General features: G+C 35.1%; 1 protein-coding gene across 5 annotated transcripts in view; it reads left to right on the forward strand.

Annotated features, from left to right (window-relative positions):
* Positions 1–25,525, forward strand: part of LOC132132740 (membrane-associated phosphatidylinositol transfer protein 2-like) — an 81,712-nt gene that overhangs the window by 15,603 nt on the left and 40,584 nt on the right. For 4 of the 5 annotated variants that reach the window (XM_059545245.1, XM_059545247.1, XM_059545248.1 and 1 more), the window contains exons 2-3: positions 7,785–7,980; positions 23,923–24,137. In XM_059545245.1, the coding sequence (XP_059401228.1) occupies positions 7,903–7,980; positions 23,923–24,137 (293 nt within the window). In that variant the 5' untranslated portion in view covers positions 7,785–7,902. Of the gene's footprint in view, positions 1–3,604; positions 3,741–7,784; positions 7,981–23,922; positions 24,138–25,525 lie in introns of those variants that run through there. The other variant, XM_059545246.1, reaches the window with a different exon arrangement.

A 25,525-nucleotide genomic window follows, 5' to 3' on the forward strand; every position in this document is an offset into this window, starting at 1 on the left:
CAAAGGAAACAGAAGGAAGTCCTTTGTCACCGTTGTGTGCTCAGAGGTTTAGTGTTACATTAAAAACCCTGTTTTATTTTGTTGTGTTCAGCAGTTACGCTGGACCAGTGACGTGGGTCGTGTGCGTTCAGAGCCAGCGAGTGTCAGACTCCTGCATCTGTGTTGTGTCGGCTGCGTTGAGACGCTAGAGGACTTCAGATCAATTCAGTTTAACAAATGGCTGTTGCTGGATAGATGGGTCTGTTAACAGAAACCTGCTGATGGTGGGATAACGGATGAGTGGCGTTTGGTGCTGAACACAACAGGTTTTGTTGTCAGGTCGGCTAGAAGGATGTGAAATGTCAAACACACCCAAAGTCCCCATTGTACTTCCTGTTTTTGAATAATACATACTGAGATATGCACACCACATCTTTTAAGGTTTTAAGTTTGGTTCTCACGATAGCCATGTGAGTGAAATCTTTACAGGCACAATATACATTTTTATAGTACACACTTGTTTCTTTTAAAGCTTCAAAAGTTTGGTCAGCAATACAGTAAAAACATAAAATATTTTAACAATTTAATATAACTATTTTCTAATTGATTATTTTTTTTAAATGTAATTTATTCCTGTAATCAAACCTGTATTTTCAGCATCATTCCTCCAGTCTTCAGTGTCACATGATCTTCAGAAATCTAATATGCTGATTTACTGCTCAAGAAACATTTCTGATTATTATCAATGTTGACCAAAGTTGTGCTGCTTTGTATTTCTGTGGAAAGCATGATACATTTTTTCTTTGAATAGTAAAGTTCAAAATAACTTTTCTGTGACATTATAAAAGTCCGTATTATCTCTTTTGCTAAATTTAATGCATCCTTGATGAAAAAGCAGTATTATTTTTTTAAACTACATCAAACTTTGGAATGGTAGTGCAAATATTAAAATATTAAACAATTAAAATAATGCCATATAACAATTTCTTCAAGAGTTTCCAGATAATTATTTAAATAAACAGTAGGCCTGTCACAATAACAACTTTTTGTTGTGCAAAATATGACCCCAGACATAATTACGATAATATTGTAATTTTAAAGACCATTAGATGTCACTGGATATATAATCATAATGTTACAGCATAATAACGCAAGAAGGCCTCCACATTTCCAAATGACTACAAACTTTTAATTTTTAAAAATATTTAGATAATGGAAATTATCAAAATATTAGATACCTTAAAAAACTTGATTAAATAGTAAATAAATAATTTCTAACAAAAAGTGCAAATTAACAAGAACAAAAAATAAGAAAAATGCACAAACAACTTTATATACAAACCACGTTATATACAAGAAGATGCATAAGACACAGACGCAAGTGGAAAGTAAAAAAACATGGTGACATACATTTTTAAGTAAATATAATGGGTTATATATAGCATCACCAAAAATTATTGATATCATGTCCATTTGTTGCGTGATAAGTCGATATATTGAATATTGCGACAGGCCTAATAAACTGTTTAATAGTTTAATGCCTGATAAAATCAGCTACATGATCATTGTTTTCAGTTTCCCTTCTGTAGGCATTTAGTATGTAATCAGACGTCTGGAAAGTGCTGTGCTGAATAACTAACCTGATGCGTTGCTGTAATTGTACACCGCATCGAGATGCGCAATTGTGCTGGACGCCAACCTTAAAGAAATCAATAAAGAGCTCTTAGCGTCCCTGCAGAGCTTAAGGCAGTGCCATATGAAATGTCACACATATCTAATCTACGGGCCGACCTCACATTAGCACTGTTTAAGTCAATTAATCTCAGAGGTCGATGTGTTTCCTGGAACCGTGGTGTGGCATCAGTGAGCTAATATTCATCATAAAAAGTTTTCACTGAAGTGAATTGCAGTACCATATATGATTATGTTAGAATTTCCTGTGCAATACACCTTTGCAAAAAGTGTTTTTGGTACATACAAGTAATCATTTGAAAGATCAATAACAGAACTTGCTGAGAGAGCTGTGAAACTGTATATTTGCAAGTTTTTTTTTTACGTAGCCTAAATCAAAGTGGTCATTAATGTCTGTAGTTGGATTAAACACAAGAACACACTGTTCTCAAGAGCAAACCAGACATATGGCAGATGTCCAGATATCTTTTGCAATTAATATTAGCTGTATATGGTATATATGTTTCCTAGTGGAAAATATGAAAAGAAAATGATAAGATCCCTTTTTACATATTTTTATCTTTGGCTGCGTTACAGTTCACAGTACTGTGCGATAGAAGAATGTACTTTTCTAGTAAGATAGTATGTACTGTGTGTCACATTCCTCGTCATGTTTCTGTTCTGGACATGTCGAAAGTTAACCAGCATTTTTCTGTAGTGCAAGGGATTGTGGGTAGTAGTCGACCAATAGTTTTCAAATGTATGTAAAATTGTCCTTAGAAGTTCACTGCCTCCTATCTAGATATTTATGTTTGCCATTAAAAAATCATCTTGATTGCTCGCTAATTATCAGTTGTGGGTAATGTTAGCTCAAAAAGCATGTGTACTTTAATAGCATTTAGGATGTATAGTAGGCAAATTGGAATGATGCATTAGTCTACTTTGCATTGCAAGTGTAAATAATAAATGAATATAAGCATTGAAGTACATAAGTTACTGGCAGGACTCTGTAGTGTTTTTACTTTAGCACATAAATGGCAGGTAACTTATGTGTGGGCCTGCAGAATTCCACATAATTGGAACAGCTGTAAAAAATAATATTTTTCCTAATTTAATTATGCTTTCAGTTACAAAAAGTGTAGTACTACAGTGTTTTAAATGTTTACCTCAGCATGTTTAAATTTGCTACACAGATTTCCCTCCCAAATCAGTGCAGTAATACAATACATGTTTTAAATATTTACCTCACCGTGTTTAAATTTATTCCACAGAATTCCATTGTTTTCCCTCCAAAATCAGTACAGGAATGCAATGATGTTTTTAATATTAAAATCAGCATTTTTTTTACGTTTACTCCACTGAATTCTACAGATTTCCCTTTCAAATCAGCACATTAATGCAATAGATGTTTTACTTATTTTATCTCAGCGTGTTTAAATTTGTTTAAATACATTTCCCTCAAAACCAGTGCAGGAATGACAAAAGAAGTCTGCAGGCCTGAGTCTATTTATGAGGTTGATGTCATTTTGCCATTTTAAGTGACCCCTCCCTGTTCATTTGTAATTTTCTTTTCTTTTATTGATACTGCGTAATGCTCATTGACAGACCTACGCTCATATTAAGCTGCAGATGTTCCTCTCCTCTCCACTGACTGAATCGAATAGCTATCAGTCAGTCTGGAAGAGCGAATGCAAGCAGGAGGGGGCGGGATCATACACCAGAGCAGTTAGTGGACCGCCTTCATCACACCAACCCCAGCCAATCCCGTAACAGCCTTTTGCATTTCCATGGCAACAGAGCTTTATAACCTCACAAGAGATGGATACAGGCGAAACAGCAGAGGAAAAAGGTTGCAAGTGAGAAGGAGATAAAAAAAAAAAAAGAAATGTTTTTTTTTTCTCTTCATATTTTCCCGATGATTCAACCGGCAGCTTTTGATGACATTTTCTTTCATACCAGAAGATAAAACAGCACAACAGTGCTGGCAGGATGCTAGAATGCTTGTGTTTGGGAATGAGATGTGGACCGGCTGCTTTCTGTCCATTGATCGGATCAGTTGGATAGACAGCATGATAAGCGCCATCTAACAGGTAAAATGTCTGTGCTTGGATAAACGTCTTGAATCTCAGCACCTGGTACCTGATGCAACTGCTAAACAGGTGTTTTTTTTTTTTTTTGAGGGGACAGAGGGCTGCATGCTGTGTTTTCTCTATTGGAATGCTCATTAATCCCACAGTATTTTCACATGCAAATCCATCTGTGCACAGCTCGGCTTTGATTTGGGCATTTCAAGACCCTAATAACCTCACCTCACAATTTAACTGATATAAGCCTTGACGTGTTAAGATGGAGGTTGAGGTGGGGTAAAATCTTAATTTCAAGAAGGAAGTGGTAAACAGTGATGTCAGCGTGATGTTTTGTAGGGCTGTACATTACAGATAATGTCAGCTCAGTCAGCATTTCCTTGTATTTTTCAACAAAACAGGTTCTATAGGTGTCTGTTGAAATGCGACACATTGAAATGATGATATGCCTTATTACCATGTGGACACTTGACACAAACAAGCTATTAACTTTTCCATTTCTCATCAAATTCTTTTACTACACCGTTAAATGCTTTTGCACTCTTTTAAATCTCTCAAATGCTTCTGTATTTTGCATTCTGTGTCTAATATGTGCTTAAGAAAGATATGGGGTTGTGGTGTCCGTTTGTTTGGACACGCAGGTCCTGGGAAATCTTTCTCAGTAGGAAACTGTCCTCTTATAGGCACTGTAGATACTTGCCAATGGGAGGAATTTTTGGAAACCTTCCCAAAAATAATAAAGGAAAATTGCATCTGATGCGGTTATAGAGAATTGTGATTATTTTGTCATTACAGATCGATGGCAACGCATGCTCCAATGCAGTACGGCATTATTTCACCAGCTGGTGGGAAATAGAAAGATGATGTGCTGAAATCCCTTTCAGTATGTACACATATGTCAGTGTTTCACGACATGCCTGACACAAACAAATCCCGTAGCGCTTGTGTTTTGTTGTAAAATGGCATGACAGGCATCAGGACGGACTGGTTTCAGTGGGAGTGAAGTTGTCATCTGTTATGTCCTTTGAAGAATAGGTTAGACGTCTGTTCAAGAAGCAGCTGTAGTGTCTGGCATGCAGCAGAACGTCTTAGGCCTTTCAGTATGGTGTCTTAATGCATTTGTCTGATACTTCAGGTCTAGCCACAAGCCCTGACCTAGTTCAAGACCAAAATGCACCAGTGGTGGCAGCTGTGACTCAAGAGCACTGACCATTACTGCTCTCAATTATTCCATCCAGTTGTGATCTTTTATTGTCTTTCCTGTGGAAGAATGACAAAAACCTATTTTGATATTTATAAGTGAACAGAGTATAAATGCAGTAGTTTTATCCTTTTGTTTAAATGTTGAAAACCCTTTCTAAAACGCTTAACTATTGTATTTCATTTCCTTAATTTAGATTCAAACCTGCGTCACTTTTCTTCTATATTTAGATTTTCAGCATCTACACTTACAAGTTACTATTTCATAACACTAATAATTTATTCAAACTGTTTAATGTAATCTTTATCAAATCACATAATGTGTTTTATATTGTATATTATAATGTTAGGATTTCTAAATGTACACTATACGTATGATTTAAAAAAAAAAGTATCAAAATTTATTACACATCAAAAATACATTAAAAAATATAAATAATATTGTTAAATATTATTGCAATGTAAAATAACTGTTCTTTTATATTAATATATTGTAAAATGTAATTTATTCCTGTGATGCAAATTAGAATTTTCAGCATCACTAGTGTCACATGATCTTCAGAAATCATTCTAATATGCTGATTCGCTGCTCAAGAAACATTTCTTATTATTAATAATATCAAAATTGAAAACAGTCATGCTGCTTTATATTTCTGGAAACTGTGATAAGTTTTATTTTTTTTCAGGATTCCTTGAGAAGGAAGTTTAAAAGAACAAATAGAAAACATTTGAAATCGAAATATTTTGCAACATAAATGTGTTTACATCAGTTTCATCAATTCAATGCATCTGTACTGAATTAAAATATAATTGTTTAAAACATTTGAACAGTAGTGCACTCATAGCATTTAACATATACATTAATAAATGTATTTAGTCATAAAAAAATTAAAAAATACAGTTTTGGAACAACATGAGGGTGAGAAAACAAGCACTATTGCTTTTAATTTCCTAAACGAATACCTAAGCTTCTGAGTATCTTGGAATGAAGCAGTGGTGTCTCTAACCTTTCCTTTTGTGACCCTTGGATTATTGTTTCTATTTTTAGAGACTCGTCGAGGGTCCAGCCAATCTATTGTAATTGTGTTGAATACTTCCTTCTCACCAGGAAGCCAGCGCAAACCTTTTTACTGCGAGTGTGCATGACGTAACCAAGCCGTTCCAGCTATTTATAGACCAAATAGCTAGATATTTTTCATCACGGATGCTTTTTTTTTTAGCGCCGACAGCGGTTGCTCCTAACATGGCCCCTCTTGGGAACCTTGAGATGGTTGCTTAGTTGATGTCCAGTGATTGTTTTCCAGTCCCGTGGTGTCTGTGTTTACACCAGCTCACCTTTCCGCACACATGGGCTCAGCTTTACCTCTCAGGGAGGAGTTGGGGAAGTTGTCTGCAGTTAATCCGTCTTACACTAAGCGGTCTGTGTCATGTGATGCGCCCAGTGGAACCGCAAGAGACTTACGGTGTCTGCCGGACCTTTGTGTCATCAGCAGGTGGATTTACATTTCTCACGGCAGCCGAAGGTCAAATTGAGGCCCCCTGTGTATTGTTTTGTTTTGTTTTTGCATAGACATCATTCCTGGACCGTTGGATTCCATTACAGCACTGCTGGCGTACAGTAACACTGCATTTATTAATTGCGAGTTGGTTGTGCTGCATGTCTTTGAGACTACGATGTCTGAATACATAATTTGTGTGCGATTATACAGAACATCTGTTGGTTTTGGGTTTTGTGAATGATAATGAAGCAATATAGAATATGCTACTTTTGTAAACAGATCGAAATAGACCGTTTTAAAATCCTGTATGCATTTCAGTTTGAAGAAGTTTTTTCAAAGAAGTAATGTTATAGAATATGCTACTTTGTGAATGAAGAAATAGTTTAGCTTCTCAAGCAATTTGTTTGGTAAAAGCAGTTCAACATTTAAAAACACACCTGGAGTCATTTTCTTAGTTTCATCTCGTTTTCCTGTAAAAATATCTCAGCTTCCTTCAAACATGATATATTTACTCAAGAAGCAATCTTGCGTAAATGTATAAAGATTTGTTTTCAAAGCATATATGCAATACTTGTTAAAAACAAAATCTTTAAATTATTGTTTTTATTTATTTATTGATATATTCATTGGTTCTCCATATATGCATTCAAAATGGGTTTTTTTCAGCATCTTAAGACACTTTACCTGATCAAAGTGATTGATTAATGTTTTAAAATGCATCTTTTTCTTAATCAAAATGATTTTTGTCTTTATTTCCTGTAAAAATATCTCGGCATCCTTCAGAAAAAGATATATTTACATGAGAAGCAAACTTGCACATGATATTGGGGGTTGTTTTCAGGCAAAATATCTTGAAGTAAGTTTCGCTAAATTTCAAATTTGGCTAAATTTGTGCGGTTTATGATGAAGATTGATTATGCGTTTAGATATTTTCAGTGGAGGACTACATCATGCAACTCTTGAGTTAAAAACGAATTCCCAAATCTGCCGTTTTGCTGTTTTTGCTGAGCATGACTTCTTTAAAAAAAAAAAAAAAAAGTAAAAATCTGGTGTAATTTTGTTATCGGTATTACTGTAAAATATCTCCATCAAGCAGGATAAATTTAGTCAAGAAGCAAACTTTCCCAAGATATTAGGACTTGTTTTTAGAGCAAATATCTTGAATTAGGTTTATTTCTTTTTTTAAGCAATTATTGCTAAATGTATGCAGTTTATGATGTTTCGATATCTTCACTGGAGAAACACAGTATTTATTTGTTTGTATAAGTCTGCGTACGCATGCCTCAGATCTCAAAAGCTTTTCTCTGGATGTAGATGATTTTCAAGTCTGATATGTCTGTTTTCTGCCCAGGTCTGAGAAATGAGCTGGGCTCCTTCTCTCTGATGCACTCGAGCTAAGGGCCGTCCTGGTGGATTTGCCCCTGACCCAGCGGAGCGTTTCCAGCCCCAGCACCCGCTCCACGGCCAACATGCTGATCAAAGAGTACCGCATCCCCATGCCCATGAGCGTGGAGGAGTACCGCATCGCTCAACTCTACATGATTCAGGTTTTTTTTTATCCTGGTTTTAATCTTACGTCAAAGCAGTCAAAAATGTATCACAAATTACTCCTCCTCACACAGATCTTTGTCATACAATAATGTTCCTAGTGACCACGTCTGTCAAGCTCCAGAAAGAATAAAAAAATCTCCATAAAAGTAGTTTGCACACCTGTGAGCTATATTCCAAGTCTTTTGAAATCATACAATGGTTTTAAATAAGTAATTTATGAAAAATATCAATTATCACAGATAACTTATAGACTTTAGATGTGTCATAAAAGGTAGACCCCAATGAGGTCAATGTAAATACACAAAACAGAATTCCTGAAAAACAAAACATTTCATAGGGCACTATTACTGTAAAAAAAAAAAAAAAACATTAAACATGCTTTTTTTATTATTAAAATTTTATTAAACATTTTAAAATGTGGTATAAAAAAAAAAAAAAAAATTGTGAGAAACTGTATAAGTTTAATGATTTCAAAAAGTAGACATGGTTTTAAAGTATTAAAGGGTCATGAAACCCTAAACCAATTTTTCTGAGATTTTAACAGAGGTAGGTGTGTTTAACACCATAGAAGACAATGTTATAATCTGTAAAATTTAATAATAGAATATAAATGGTTAAATTTGAGTTTGTATCGGCTATTTTCGTCTTCCGGGTTTGAAATCTTCATCAAGTCTACGTCACAGGATGTGACGTTTTTCTGTACGGATCATACAGTGATGACTCATCGTTCTCTCATAATTATTAATGAGGCTGAGCCTTCATATCCAATGAGAAGACATTTCACTGAATTAATCATGATACCACGTGGATCTTTTCAATGATAGACCTGTCAAACAAACTGTGATATTGCGTAGTCGATGAGAGAGGCGATCATGGGACGCAAGTGTTTGTATGCGTGGTGCAAAAGTTCAAGCGCATTGCATAGCTTTCCCCGCGATGCTGCCAGGGCTAGAGTCTGGCTCCGTGCGGCTGGTTGGCCATCCACAACGGACACATCTAATTTATATATATGCAGCAAACATTTTTCTCGAGAGAGCTTCGCCTCTCGAGAAGTCCTCCACCTCCACAGAACCCTGCGCGCTGCCGTCACTGTATATTTCTATGTCGCTGTCCATCTTTACTATTGTTGTTCAGGTGGCGCGTCGATCTAGGCACGGAATTTTTTTTTAACCGGAAATCTATTATTTGCAAATATATTAATTTATAGTGTGTATATAAAGTATATAGTTGTTTATAATGACATTATAATTAATATGTACATTTAATATGTTTTATTCAATAGAATTTGATGACAGGGCGTTCAGTTACTTTTGAAATGACAGAAATAGTGTCAGTGTATTGCCAGCTTTTTAAAAAAAAACTTTTTTTGCTTACGTTTTACGACACATTTGTAATGATATGCAATAACAGTTATCCCTGCCGTGCAATACCACATCCACACTCCCCTCCCCTTCTCACAGCCATCCACGCCCATTTCAGTTGCATTTTTCAAAAACAGTGTGAGCTAGACTTGCGCTGAAATAGGGGGGTTTCATGACCCTTTAACATTTAATTGAACCATTAAAGGGATATTTTACCTAAATATAGAATGTTATAACATCATTCTGTCATCTAACACTTGACAGTAGCCATTAGGGCTGCACGATGTGTAGTATAAGCATCGATATCGCGATGTACGAATCCACGATAGTCACATCGCAGGATGTCGTAGTTGATCCGTTATTCATTAACTGTACGGGCCAGCTGCTCCCCGGCCCTTGACGAATGTGATTCGCGGATTACTTGCACAGCTTAACCATCATAGAGTGAAAGTTTATCATTGGCATGTGTTTTTAAGTCCTGGTGTCAAAAAAAAAAAAAAAAAAAAACAGCTATCCAGTGATGAAATGTTTTCTGTGTTGTCAAATGCGATATCCTAATAGTGCAATATCCTAAACTGCAGAGATAATTACACAACGCATGCGTCTGATTCGCGAACTAATGATTCCTTTTGAACCGATTCAATTTAATGAATGGTTTAAACAACTGACCTGTCCAACACTGAACTCACGAGACGTTTGAATTGGTGTATTAAAAAATCTGTAACACTTTACACTAATGTTCTATTTATTAAACTATTTAGCTACATTATTTAACATTTACTATTACTAAACTGCACTTCTACAACATTGTTAATTTCAACATTTAAGCTATAGCCTTCATTGTTGAAATCAAAAGTTTTACAGTATTTGTAAACATAGTTAATGCACTGTGAAGTAACATTACCAAACAATGAACAGCTGTGTTTTTATAAACTAAGAAAAAAAAAGATTAATAAATATAGTAACAAAAGTATTGCTTGTGTTAAGTTCATGTTAGTTAAAATGTTAACTATTCAAACCATATCCTAAAGTTACAAACAAATAATTTACTCTAATTTAAATAATACTCTGATGTTTAAATCATTTAAAATGAGAATGTAAGTGTGCTCACCCCATTTTTGTTTGTAAGAAAAAATGAGATTAGATTTCATATCGCAATATATATCGCAGAAAAATAAAATAAACCAATGTCATTTTTTCACAATATCGTGCAGCCCTAGTAGCCATTGACTTCCATAGTCATTTTTTAAGATACTATGGAAGTCAATGGCTGCCGTCAACTGTTTAGTTACCAAAATCCTTCAGAAAATCTTCTTTTGCGCTCAATAGAAGAGAGAAACTCTGGAACAAGTGGAGGCTGAGTAAATGATGACAGAATTGTCATTTAAAATAAAGCCCTAAAAAAAAAATATATATATATATATATATATATATATATATATATATATATATATATATATATATATATATATATATATATATATATATATATATATATATATATATATATATATATATATTAGGGCTGGGCGATATATCGAATATTGATAATATGGGAATAATTTTGACGACGATGTACAATTTGAATATATCGGGTATATCGAATATTTCAAATTCAAGCATACTTTCCCAAAAGAACGCGCCGAATGTCCAAAAAAGGAACCTGTAACTGCTGACTGCTCTACGCCCCTCTACTACGAGAGCTGTAATGATAGCGGTTGCCAGATAACAAGAGTTTAAATCTCCCAATCAGAGCTCCACTGTTACAAGGATACATTTTCTGCCCGGTGTTTGCTTATTTTAAGCAATCTGGCAACCATGCGCACGTGCTCACTCCTCATTGCGGAAGAGCCGCTGACGATAATCTGAAAACACTAACAAGCTGGAATTGAGCGATCTAATGAAAGCGTCGTTCAGCCGGTCTGTGTTCTGTCGTGAGATCTCAACTGTATTGTTTGCGTTTGTGATCGCAAAATAAATGCACTTACTCGCCCGCTGATGTTTGAATAGAGATACATGGGCTATGGCCATTTGGAATTACTATTTGGGAATTTCACTGATAAGTTTACCAGTTTCCATAATATAGACAGAGAACATGCAAAAGTCTTTGTTATTCATTTATATATATTTATATATAAGAAATAGCTATGTGCTTCAGCAACTAGCTCCCCATCTTAGAGGGTTTTTAGTGTCAGTAGGAACATAATTTCATGCCACAGAGCTTCTCTTAAAACCACAGACAGTTGACAGACTTGTGTTCTTAGCTTAAAAACTTGTTAAAAAAATTAAAATAAAATACTTATCCCAGTTGCATAGTTTAAATTGTGAATTGCATGCACTAAAAAGTTGACAGAATGCACTTTCAGTAACTGTTACTTAATTTGCACTGCTTCAGTTACATATAGGCCTACATGTATTCATTAATAAAAAGCAGTAAGTGATCTCTTGGTCTAGATTTTTTAACTGCTTAAATTAGCTGTTTAATCTAAATGTTTTTTTTTTTTTTTAATGGGCAAAAGAAAATCATGTTTTATTTTTTATTATTTAAATGCAAATGCAAACATATCGAGATATATATCGAATATCGTAATAAATTTGACAATGTCGAGATATCATTTTTTTTTTGTATATCGCCCAGCCCTAATATATATATATATATATTATAATATTTTTTTTTGCATAGTTCCCTATATATAAATGTTGGCTTCTATAACGTTTGACCACTAAACACAAAAACCTATGGTGGCTAATCTGTGTCATATTTTATTTGTAACTAAAATAGTGGTCTGTTCCTCACAGAAAACTACTGTATAAGTTCAGAGGATTTATGTTGGGTTATCCTTATGGTGTTTTCTTTAGCCTGTGTGGTTCATATGGTTACTGTGAACCGTGTGGAAAAGAGCTGTGTGAATCTCCTTTTGTGTTCCCCAGAAAAAATAACAGCCTGTGGGTGAGGAATAACAGGAGTATGAAAGAATAATAGCAGAATGTTCATATTTGGGAGTTCTTTTAAGCGCGTCATGCACTTCTTCTTCTGTTCTTTCTCTGCAAAGTGAAGCGTGTAGCATACAAAAAGCTGTGACTCACAGCTGGCTTGTTTGGTGTTTCCTTTTTGAAACATGCTTTACTCTCTGGGTCAAATGCAGTGAACGTAACATGCATGCTACTTCATTCAAATAAGATGCACATGTGCAATTTTTGCAGAATGGTGTTTCACATCTATTTTTGGTAGGGCACAATGCATGCTCTGAATATTTCACTAAATTTGGCCCGTGATCCCCTGAGACAGATTGTGGGTGCTGGTGAGGCAGGAAGCACCTTACACATTGTGCTGATGCCGAAACCACCAGCGAGCTGATGGAGAAATGCTGATGCTCTTTGGCAGAGAACCACTGCAGAGTGCAAATGTAGATGACACTCCTGTGAAAGAGCTTTTTAATATCCTAATCACAAAGTGTTTGGTCAAATTGTGCAGGCTTACAAGCAAGCACAGCAAACCTGGAGCTTTTTATTGCGATTTTATCAGAAAAGGTGCTATTAGGATTTCCTCCCAAATTGTGCAGTCCTACTAACCTTAGGTTTACCCAATGTTTGTGAATGCTCTGTATTTCTTATGCTTTATTGGATTAATGTCGCAATAATTTAGTAATATGTAAACGTTAAACTCTTTTGAAATCAATTGAGTCTCTTGAGTTAATTTGTTTGCCACAAAGTTGCCGCTCGATGAACCGTGTTCTACAGATCTGTATCTAGTGAGATGTCTGTCTGCAGAGGTTTGCATGAAATTGAATGAGTGCTCAGATCGTTGTTGGAGCTCACAGCGAGGTTACGGCCACAGATCTAACTGAGCTTCTTCCCACATGCTCGGCTTTCTCTGAATGGTCTTATAAGGTTAATTAGCTTTCTGTCAACACAGCTGTCTCTCATTGCTGTTGTCAGTGGGGTATTAAGAGACAACCAGGACATTACTGTCCAATTGCAACAGGCATGCTAAATTTAAGCACTTGTGCCAAGTCAGTGGACATCAGAATCGAGCCTAAAAGATGTTGTCTCGCATAAGACTTCAAGTCCTTTGGGAACGTTGTCTAATTAGCAGATTTCTGAAAGCGTGAGTCATCAAAAGTGTGAAGTAGTGTCCATATGACTGATGGTCGAATCGTTTCGGTTAGGCGACGTTCGAAGCCAATTATCACGTTGAATTTGCATCTAAAGAGAGCATTTGTGTCCTTGTTAAAGTTATTTTCACTTGTTTATTTGGGTTTTTTCTGTTCTTTCTGAGCTCTGCTGTTTATAAGCACCATCTGGTGACATGCTATCGCAGAGCGGGCCTAATGAGCGTGCGGAGGGCAGGCACACGGTTTGGCATGCTTTACACCGTCAGTGTGACCCTGCTGGTGTAGTATGAAACCGGTGCGTGTGTGTTTTTGTGAGCGCCGCTCTATTAGCCTCATGTTACGCAGCAGAACTCTGGTCAGGAACCGTGAACAGATGTTCATCGCTGGTGGAAATATAAACAAAACTAGTTTTGCTGTGGATGCACCAAAGAGTTTTTCACTTCGTAAGCTACTGTGTGTCATCTGAATGCACTCCAGTGCTTTATGGATTTAGATTGATTAGTTCAAGCTTGGGTAGGGCAATCAAATTAAGCCACATCATGGATATTGCAGTGATTTTAAGTGCACTTTGTGTCTGGTCATTAAGTTTCCTAAACGCATGTAACTTAAGATTGGGTTTTTTTTCTAGCAATTTTTTAATAGCGTTTCTGATTCTAAAACTTTGAACTTAAGTTTAATTCATTTCTGTGAATCAGTCTAAGTTGAGTTAATTCAAGATTTAGATTTTAAAAATTTATTGATTTAAATATATCTGTGTTGTATTAAAAATCTATGTAGATAATTGTTCATATTTATATTGTATATTGAAAAGAAAAATTTAATATATATTTAGAATAATTTTACTGTATGTGCTGTATAAATATATATTAAAATGTTTTAGTTAAAAAAATGTAGATTGATGTTGCTGTTTATATATTTATGTGTTATATTAATACGTGTTAGTAAAAATATGTTGATAATTGTTAATATTTCTATATTATTTTAAAATGCTTTATTCAAATATATATGTTAATGTTGCTGTTTATATATTTTTTATATTATATTAAATGTTTTAGTTCAAATAGATGTAGATTAATGTTGCTGCTTATATATTTATTTAAAAATGTTTTAGTTAAAATGTTTGAAGATTAATGTTGCTGTTTATATATTTATATAAAACGATTTAATCAAAATATATGTAGGTTAAATATTAATATATATTTTTATTAATATGTAATTAAATTATCTTTCTATTATTTTATATATATATATATATATATATATATATATATATATATATATATGTTGTCAAAAATATTGATATTTCGATTAATATCGATACTAAAATATCTGAACGGTACCAATACTAATTTCTCTAAATATCGATACAGCGATATTACCCGAGCTGTCATGTTCACTTCTCTCCAAAGCCGCGGTGACAAACACCACACGTGAATGCAGTGCCTGTCTCGTCTCATTCGCACTGGTTAAACAGCAAAAGTGAATAGAAAGATAGCGAGTTTAAGTTTAGCGCATATATTTTCACTCGCCGAACTATTATTATTATCATCTTATCAGCATTATTGTTAGTTTTTTAATTGAAACACTGGATGATCAACAAAGTATGTAAGTCTGGCGAGTAAACTAAAAGATTTACTAGCCAATGGCGATTTAATTGCCAAGGTCTCCGTAGACTTGTTATATTTATCTTTAAATAAAAAAAAATACCCACTTAATTTTGTGGCAGTTTTTTTTCTCTGTGGTATCGAAAATGGTATCGAATATCAAAACTCACGGTTCGGTACGCACCTCGGTTTTAAAGTCACGGTTCGGTTCATTTTCGGTACAGTAAGGGAAAGAAATGCAAACATTAAACTGCAGGATGTTTACTACTATAAACTTTTTTTAACAATTTGTTTACAATTTGTATTTTTTTAAATACTTTTTAATAAAATATATATAAAATAAAAAAAGAATAAGAAATAAAATACTGCTGCAAAGTTCTCCACTAAATAAAATACTCTCAGTCTCAAACCAATATCATATAATAAAATATAATGAAAAATATAAATAAATAACTATGATTACAGTGCAGCATTACCAATCCCAGCTTGTAGGCCTGCTCATATTTAAAAAATATATATAACTTTTCCAAAGTGTAAAGTGCAGCATGAACAGTTTCAGTTTTTAGACCTGCTCAGATTTCGTTATTGCGTTGGACCGATCAGAATGAAGAGCAAAGGTCTGTTTAAATGCCGACGTGAACTGCGTTTGAATTACAATCATTTTTTTCCTAGTTGTAGTGATGTTCACACTCGCGTGATGCCTTTTGAAAACCTTAGGCCGGTGACACACTGGCATATTGCACCTGTCAAACATAGTCTATTTTGCCGTCAATACTGTTGACGGTGTCCTTTATCAGTAGGCTTTATATTTATGCTCAACATGAAGAATAGATATTGTTGTAGTGAAGACAAGATCCTGGTCTGTCGGCACCTCGGCGGCCTCCTTCTATGTCACCTACAGTAGCAGCAGCGCGCCAGTGCACAATTCTGGTGTGTAAAGACACAGAGAACGCGAAGCAGGTGTCATGCAAGTGACAAACAGCAGAAACGCCACGCTCACGCCACGCAGCCAGTGTGTCACCGGCCTTAGAATCAGCTGCAGGGCGGGATTTGCGCTGAACGCGGAGACTTCCACCACTTAATATGTTGGTTTGGAAACACGAAAATGTATATGTTCCGCAAACAAAATATTGCATTCGGTCATTCGGTACACACGTGCACCGTACCGAAAGCCCTGTACCGAAACGGTCTGGTACGAATACACGTACCGTTACACCCCTAATATATATATATATATATATATATATATATATATATATATATATATATATATATATATATATATATATATATATATATATATATATATATGTATATGTGTGTTTATTTATCACTATATATTATTGTATTTAATACTTTAAGATTTAATACTATTTTCTTGTTTTTGTTTAATTAAAAACTGTTAAAACTTTTTTTTTAAGTTTTAAATGTATTTTTGTATAATATTGATGATTTCAGTATTATTTTACTTCTTGCATGAAACAGTTTAAATTTATTTGGCAACAATGACTGTTTGGCTGAAATGCTGGTTCAGCTATATAAAAAATTCAAGGCAAACACGTAATTATATTGAGATATATATTGAATATGGTCATTTTTGTTCTGTACACCATCAAACGGCAGGAATGTGGCTTTCCGAAGCTTCCGTCATTGCAGCATCACACTTCCCGCGGCTTTTCTCTGGCGCTCCGGTTTCTCCCTCCTCCAGTCAGACCCTCTCTTCTGCAGCATCACAGCTGAGCTCCGGTTGCCATGGATTCCCGTGACATCAGCCGGAGCATGGCACTCGCTGCAGTCATTTGTTTGCGGCGCTAGAGAAGAGACGGAGGGAGAGGTCATGATGATGCAGGCCTGTTGCCAGGGCAACTTTACTCCAGATTCTGCTGTCCACAGATGGGCAGCTGAGATGAGGTTAAACCTCTCACATGATCTTGGCCGTCTGTGTCCATCTAGGGCAGCGTTTTCTTTCTGTTCATACACAAAGATACTAAATTAAGAATAGAGCCTGGCAGATGAATATTCTGAGGCCAAATCCCAGGTTGTAAAAATCAACTGGAGAGCAGCAAATCCCAGTGGATGCTCCTTATAGGGTCTAGTCATTTTTCATTTGAATTAACGTGTAAAATATATTATTAGCAAGAGTCCACAGGAATCCTGCCAGACAAAACTTAACTCCACTGTTGTGCTTTCTATCACTTACAGTGGTCACAACACAGCTCTCGGAGCCAACCGTTCATTTTCCCATCTTCATCATGACCTCTCAGCAGTTTATGGGCCTTTCAAATATATTCACATTTCATCATAAAAGCTGAGCAAAATGATTTCTCAGCACAACATACCTTTGTACCATCAGAACTACCTTCATAAAAAATAAATCCCAACTAAATTGTTACTATTATTTCAATTGTTGGAGGGGCTGAGACTATCAAACTGGGTCATTAGTGTTTCTGTCATCAAGTGATTGATTGTGTTCAGAATCGTAGTTCATCCAGGCTTGAGTCAATCAAGTAATTTTTCTTTTCTTATTTAAAGCAGAAATTAATATATTTAAAAGTCAGTTGGAGCTCATTAGTATAAGGATATTTACTTGCCTTTTAACATAAATGTGAAATTTGTGTGTTTTTGACCCATGTTACCTTGTATTCTAATAAATAGGGTTGTTTTGACAAACAAAATTTAGATACCAGTGAAATATCACAATTCTTGATTTCCATGTTCAAAAACTACTAGTGTAACTAATATAAAGAATAACTAATATAAAGACAAGTATTCTGTCAGTAATAAAAAAGAACAAATAAACACATTACAAGCAACAACATGAATGCAAAAGAACAAAAATACAAATGAAATGAACAGTGATTTAAGTTTTTCAGGTAGGTCTAGTGCAGTGAATGGCAGTTGAGCTGTTTTATTTTCTTGTTTTATTTTTTTGACATTAGAAGTTTTATTAGGCTGCTGTCACTTTAAGACCTGATACACAGATCTACTATACTCGTACATTTGGTTATCTCCCAGCTGTTTACGTTTAGATGGGTATTCTGATATATTTCTATGTATTTGTCAGTTTAAGCGTGATTGTTATCTTTTGCGTCGTCTTGCACATGCAAGTACAAAGTCAGTAATACAAATATTTTATGTAGATGCGTTACTCATTCTGCACAGACATCACCAATTCCTCAAATGATGATTGAATATATGCATCACAATCACTGAATTGAATTGCACAAGCGAGATCATTGTGTCTCTTATGCTGTTTGTTTCTTTTTTCTGAGTTCAGCATCTCATACAGTAGTCTATGCAAAGTGAGGTGATTTATTTAAACACATTGCACTGAAAAACAGGTTCTTCTGGTGAGTTGTGACCCAAAAACATGTCACTGCTTAGTCCTGATAAGCTTGTGGTTAGAGGAAAAAACAATGCTAAATGCAACTGTGCATTTTTCAACCTGAGCAGTTCATGATAACAATAAATAGGGCTGCATGATTAATCAAGAAAAACAAAATTGCAATATAGCTTAGTGCAGTTATCAAAATCTCTGCATATGCTCTGGGTTTTTAGGTCAATTTATAATGCTTTTGTAAGTGCAACATGTTGCAAACATCTTCTCATAATGAGAAACCCTTTTCAACACGAGAAGCTTTAAGGACTCTCTTGTGGTTTTCCATCAAAATAAAAGTTTGATGGTTTAGTGTAATTAAGAAATTAAAGGGATGGTTCACCCAGAAATGAAAATTTACATAATTAACTTACCCTCAAGTTGTTCCAAACCCGTATTATTATTATTTTTATTTTTTTATTTTTCTGTTGAACGTAAAAGAAGATATTTTGAAGAATGTTGGTTACCAAACAGTTTTTGGTTTTCACTGACTTCCATATTATTTTTTTTTTCCATATTATGGAAGTCAGTGGGGTCTAGCAACTGTTAATGATGATAGTATTTTCTTTTTTGGATGAACTATCCCTTTAAGACAGTTTTAAATGTTCAGATTTAATATTAGTATTGTAATTTTACTGTTGAAAAGTAAAACAAAATTATTTTTCTTATTTTCCTTAAACACTTATTTTTTTTTATTTCACAGTAAAAATTTTTTTTTTGTCATTTTTATATATTTATTTAATAAATATAATACAAATTATATTGATATATAATCATGAAATCCTGGCCGAATTGTGCACCCCTAAACAAGCACAGCAAACCTGAAATGTTTTTTTTTTTATTGTAATCGTAATTTTTATCAAAAAAATTGTTTTATTTTTACCACTAGATTTAATATTTATTTAATATTAAATATAAAAACGTGGGTCCTGAAGCAAAACGTGTTGAAAACAGCCACTCTAAAGTATCAACACGAAATTGTAGAGAAATATTGCATTATGATTCTACCTCACAGCCTTAGGGTATCCAGACCGCTCTTCTCTAAGGTGTGTGTGCAAGGGATTGATTATAGCGAGTGCAGGGCCTGATGTCATCTGTCAGCGCTACAATGAAGTGCTGGGAGGATGAGCAAAAACAGATACCACATCCCAGCGCTTCAGTCGCCTGTTACCACTCCTGCATGTCATTTGTCTGTCCCACCTGCCACTTCCAGCTGCTGACTGCTCACCTCTCTAACAAGAGGACGTGATGGGCCCGTTTCTTCCTGCTCACCACATGTGAGGTCAAGACCTGCAGATCCGCCTCCAACGGGCTCCTGCTTCACAAGCATTTCTGTGGAATGTGTTGGTCTTATGTCAGCCCTGACGGTGCAGTCTGTGAGTTTAACAGTTGCATGGTAAAGAGAGCGAGAAGCAGCGGTCTGACATTGAGAGAGGCACGACTGCTATTCCCTCGCTGGCACGGGTCTGTGCTTTTAAAATGGAAATGTATTACTCACCACGTATCCGGTGATTGAGGACGCATTAGAAACCCCTGAAACTGAGAGGCCAAGAGTGATCGTTTCTGAGGCGTTTCAGGGGAAAGGCCATCTGGTAAAGCGTTTTATAAAAAGCACCTCATATCCCATGCCATTCACACATGTGCAAATTTCAAAATTGAATAATTGGCTTCCTTTCAGTTTTTAAATGTTCATTTGAATTGAATTTGCCACATTACACAGGAAGCTGAATAGGAATTGAAATGAAAGGAAGAGGAATTGTCACTAAATTGTAATGAAAAGACACTTTGTAACACGGGTAATGCATCTATATATCTATCGTTATATCGTTGTGTATCTTTTTGTCTATCGTTTGTTCATTTGTTCTATCTATCGTTCAACAAAAGTCCTAAATAAACTGATAAAAGAAATATATAATTTAAATATAAAGAAAAAATATACATATACATTATTATAAAACATATTACATCAGTGAAGATCTGCCAGTTAGGTCATAAAGAAATTCTAGCAGCTTCTGCAAGTCATAACATTTACCCTTTTTTATCTTTGGTCTGAGCTGGCATTCAGTGGCCATGTGGTTTTCTCATGAGAGCACTCGGACGAATTGAAAACGCAATAACTTTCTTCTCCGTCTCTGAAACAAAACTCACCTTAATGAAGGTCTTAAGCAAGAGTTGTCAGCTTTTAATCACCCCACTATCATCTTGCTAATGCAGAGTCACGGCTGATGGGATCTGTGTGGCCATCTGCCCTGTGACTGTGCCAGCTTCACTGGCCTGTCATCATCCGTCTTTTATTTAAGCATAGAAGACGCATAACAATTACATAATTACACCTACATCAGTGTCAGTTAGTTGAAATGGAAATGTAAAAAATGGTGTACGGAATTAATGTGGATGTTTGACACCGTGTTCTGAATCTTGCGTTCGTATTCAGGTTGTGGGAGACAATTTTAAGGGTAGGCAGCTTGCTTCCCCATTTGGCAATCCCATAGTGGACCTACGTGTCCCTGATGGCTTCATAAGTAAGTTGATATGCAATTAGTCACCGGATGCTTCCAACTATCTTCATGTGACGTTCTTCTGCAAGTCAGATACGATGGCATGTGCCACCCTGACTGGCACAGTGGGCTTTCTCCCAGAATTTAAAGCTCAGGAGCCGTGCCAAGACTGTACCCTATTTTTTCAGTTCTGTCTGCTGGCAGACACACTGAGTCTTAGCTTATCTTACTGACAAAGCTGAAGGTGTGGTGTTTGTTGATTGGCCAGCACCAGTAGCGTTGAGCATGGAGTTGGCTTCTGTTAGGTTGGAGTCAATTCTCTTTTGGGATAGACGGTCACCTTCCATTAACATTGAATTTCCTAAGGAGGTTTTAAACACCCAGCGTAATATTATCGATTAAACTGCACTGACACTATTGGATGAGAACAGATCTTGAACTGGATTGAGCTGGATAATGATAGTTACTTTGTAACATTGACACTGCTATTCAACTGAATCAAATCAGCATTGAATGGAATAATGACAGTTGTCTTCTGCAGTTGAATCAAATTTTTACTGAATTCATCTGAATAATAACGCTTTTGTCTTCTGTAGTGCTGTTTATAGCTGAATTGAGCTTATTTCATAATTGATTAACTTTGCATCATTGAAAATTATTGAACTAAATTGAAACAACATTGAACTGACTTGAATGGAATAATGACGCCGTTACCTTTTGTAGAACTGTTTATGGCTGAATTTAATTAGTCTCGTAGTTTATAGATTTTACAGCATTGACACTGTTATTGAATTGAAACAGCAAATTTAAATGGAATTGAGCTGAATAATGACATTAGAGCCTTTCACACCACTTTAGTCACTGGGACTATTTTGCCAGAACTATTTCCCAGTACCTTTTAAAGGGTTGCATTCGCACCGACAGTGTGTACTAGGATGTGACGTAAGCTGTTCAACAGCGATGTAATTTGTGCGCGATATTCAACAACGTTAACAAAGAACAATGTTAACAACGGGAGGATGGGGGACACTGTGATTGGAGCTGTGTTTTGTTGTGTCTTGCTGGTTTCACAATAATGGACATGGAATGACGACGTATACGTAAAAATCAGAAATCAGAATCAGAAAGAGCTTTATTGCCAAGTATGCTTGCGCATACAAGGAATTTGTTTTAGTGACATAAGCTTCCAGTAAACAGACACACAACAACACACAGAAAAAAAAATAAATAAAAAATAAAAAATTACGGGAGAATTACAAATTGGCAAATAAATAAGTGTATAAACAATTGTGCTATAAATGATAATGGAATAGGATTGAGTGAGATGCAGGAATGTTCTAGGATGGAGGGGTAACAAATAAATATAAGGATATTGCACATTTTTGCATAAGCATAAGTTTAAGTGGGAAACATTTAACTGTTCAACCAAAAAACAGTAAAGCGATTGAAAGAACGGAAAGAAGGAATCTCCAATGACAACTGGCAGTGCTACATTTGCTACAAGTGCCTGCACTTCAACGTCCGTACATTTATCGCTCTTCATCATATTTGCAAAATAAATTGACACAATGTTTACAGTATGTTTACACAGTATATTAAATCATGGTGGGTGAGGGCGTTTTCGAACGCTTCTGGCCAATCAATGACTATTTACGTCATGGATAGTACCAGTTGTGCTGGTTAGACCCTGCTCCAGAGTAGGAGCTAATTTGGTTCTTGAAAAAGGCAGTCTAGTACTAAAATCGCACCTAGTTCCGACGGTGCCATAACGCCCAAAAGTGAGTAGTTCCACAATTAGGTCTGGTACTATGAAAAGTTTCCTGCGGTGTGGAAGGCCCTATTATTGTCTTCTGTTGAGCTGTTTATAGCTCATTTAATCTTGTTTCAGAATATATGAACTTTGCAGCATTGAGACAGTTATTGAACAGAATTAAAATAAATTTTGATCTGAAATGGATGATGACACAAAATTTTCAACATCAACACATTCAACTGAATCGAATCAATATTGAACTTACTTGAGCTGAATAATGTCAGTTTTGCCATCTGTCGAGTAGTTTCTAGATGAATTTAATTAGTTTCCGAATTGATAGATTTTACTACACTGACACATTGAACTGAATTGAAACAACAAATTTTAACTGGAAAATGACATCTCTTCTGTAGAGCTTTTTATATTGCTGATTTGAACTTGTTTCATAATTAATTACCTTTGCAACATTAAATTAAATTGGACTGGATAATGACACTAACTTTTCAACATGGACACTCATTCAACTGGAATGAATCCACATTGAACTGACTTAAACTGAATAATGCCACGTTTGCCTTCTGTAGAGCTGTTAATAGATTAATTTAATTTTGTTTCATAATTTATAGATTTTGCAGCATTGACACTCATTCAACTTAATTTAATTAGATTTTAACTAAATAACACTATTATCCTCTGTAGAGCTACTTATGGCTGAATTTAATAAGTGGCACAATTGATGAATTTCACAACATTGATGCAATTATTGAACCGAATTGATAATCACACTAACTTTACAACACTGACACTCATTCAGCTGAATCGAATTAACATTGAACTGACTTGAGCTGAATGGCAACACTATTGCCTTTTTTAGAGCTACTCGTAGCTGAATTTAATTAGTTTCATAATTAATTAACTTTACGCTGTTATTGGTCTGAATTTAAACAACCATTTTAAGCAACAAATATGAACTGAATCGAGCTGGATAACAACTCTAACATCAACAGTGTTATTATCTTTTGCAGAGCTGTTTTATGGCTGAAATTGAAATTGTTTCATAATTGAGGAATTCTGCAGCATTATCACTGTTATTTTCCTCTGTATTCATGTGAAGCTGCTTTGAAACCATGTGTATAAAAAGATATATAAATAATTGTGACTTGACTTCATAATAATTCCAGTACATTTGGAAGTCTGTGAACCCTTATTCCTGACCTTTCCCTCCCTGCAGAAAAAGAGTCGTGAAGAGAGCGAAGGCGAAGGCAGCGGGGTGGAGATCATGGAGAACAGACCCTACAAGGACGGCCCAGGCGGCTCTGGTCAATACACCCACAAGGTTTACCACATTGGCCAACACATCCCTAGCTGGTTCCGCTCCATCTTGCCAAAGGCAGCTCTTCGTGTGGAAGAGGAATCCTGGAACGCCTACCCATACACCCGCACACGGTAAGTGCAGTATCTCCTAATAATAAAACCCTCTGGCTCTCTTTCAAGAGTACTTCAGTAAATCCCCACAACAGCTTTTATCATTCAAGTCATGCCTTGCTGTTTTGATTTCGAAGTCAACATGGAATCAAAATAGACCCGTGTTTATTTTCTCAATGCATATTTTTGGTTTTATAGGGAATGTTGCATTAAAGCATGTTGAGTTCAGCTCACTGCAATGAACATATATCTGTTAATTAACCCTTTTGACATGTAGGCCTACGATTTGATTAGAACGTTCAGTGCGTCATGTGATCAACTGCTAAATTCAAATCTGCTTTCCTGCTTTGGATGGTGCTGAGTGTATTCAGTGTTTCCAACCATATAACACTTATTGTAGGTTTCAGACATTTAAATGCACATAGGTACTAGCAAAACAATGCATTTATAGTTGTAAAATACACACTGATGTCGATGGAAGCGGAAATAACGATCCTTACAAATATAATTTGACAACATGTCTTATTGATCATATACACTTTGTGTAACTATAAAGCTTAGGGATGCATGATATTATTGGACCAATATCGGAATCGCCCGATTATGGCTTTAAATGTAAATATCGGCATTGGCCCAATATGAAAGATTATTATATTTATAAAATTCAGAAGCTAAAGCTTACATGGAAAAAAAAAAGTTAAATAATTTTATATATATATATATATATATATATATATATATATATATATATATATATATATATATATATATATATATATATATATATATATTTACTGATTAAATCACAAATCAACAAATTATGAGCTCTAAAAGATTTTCAGGAATTTACAACTCTTGTATTAAACTGTTTACAAAATGTTAATGTTACCACTGCATCTTTCTGAAAAAAATGCAGTGATTGAATATAGTTTATTCATAGTTATTTTAAAATCTACAGTGTATTGTTAATATAAAATAACTTCATTGTTGTTTATTTAATTCTAACAGATAAGTTCTTGTTAAAACTAACCAAAATTAAAAATAATGTGCTTATAATTTCTGCTCAGAAGAGACTTGGTGCTGTTTCCAAACAAAAGGAAATATATCATTATTGGCTATCGGCCAAAATAAGTTGAAATCATAATAATATCTGCATTATCGGATATCGGCAAAAATCCAATATCGTGCATCCCTAATAAAGTTTACTCTATTCTTCTCCCAGTTCACTGGAAACTTACAAAAAAAAAAATGACGTGTGAAAGGGTTAAAGAATGGGTCATGGACCATGGTAGGTATAGACAACACCAGTGTAGAGAAGGGATAAACTTGCATGAACCTCATTGCAGAGTGGTTGCATTAATGCATGGCACTGATATGATGATTACATCATGTCAGTTACAGTTAATCTC

Source organism: Carassius carassius, chromosome 49 (genome assembly GCF_963082965.1).
Source record: "Carassius carassius chromosome 49, fCarCar2.1, whole genome shotgun sequence".
Taxonomy (NCBI): Eukaryota; Metazoa; Chordata; class Actinopteri; order Cypriniformes; family Cyprinidae; genus Carassius; species Carassius carassius.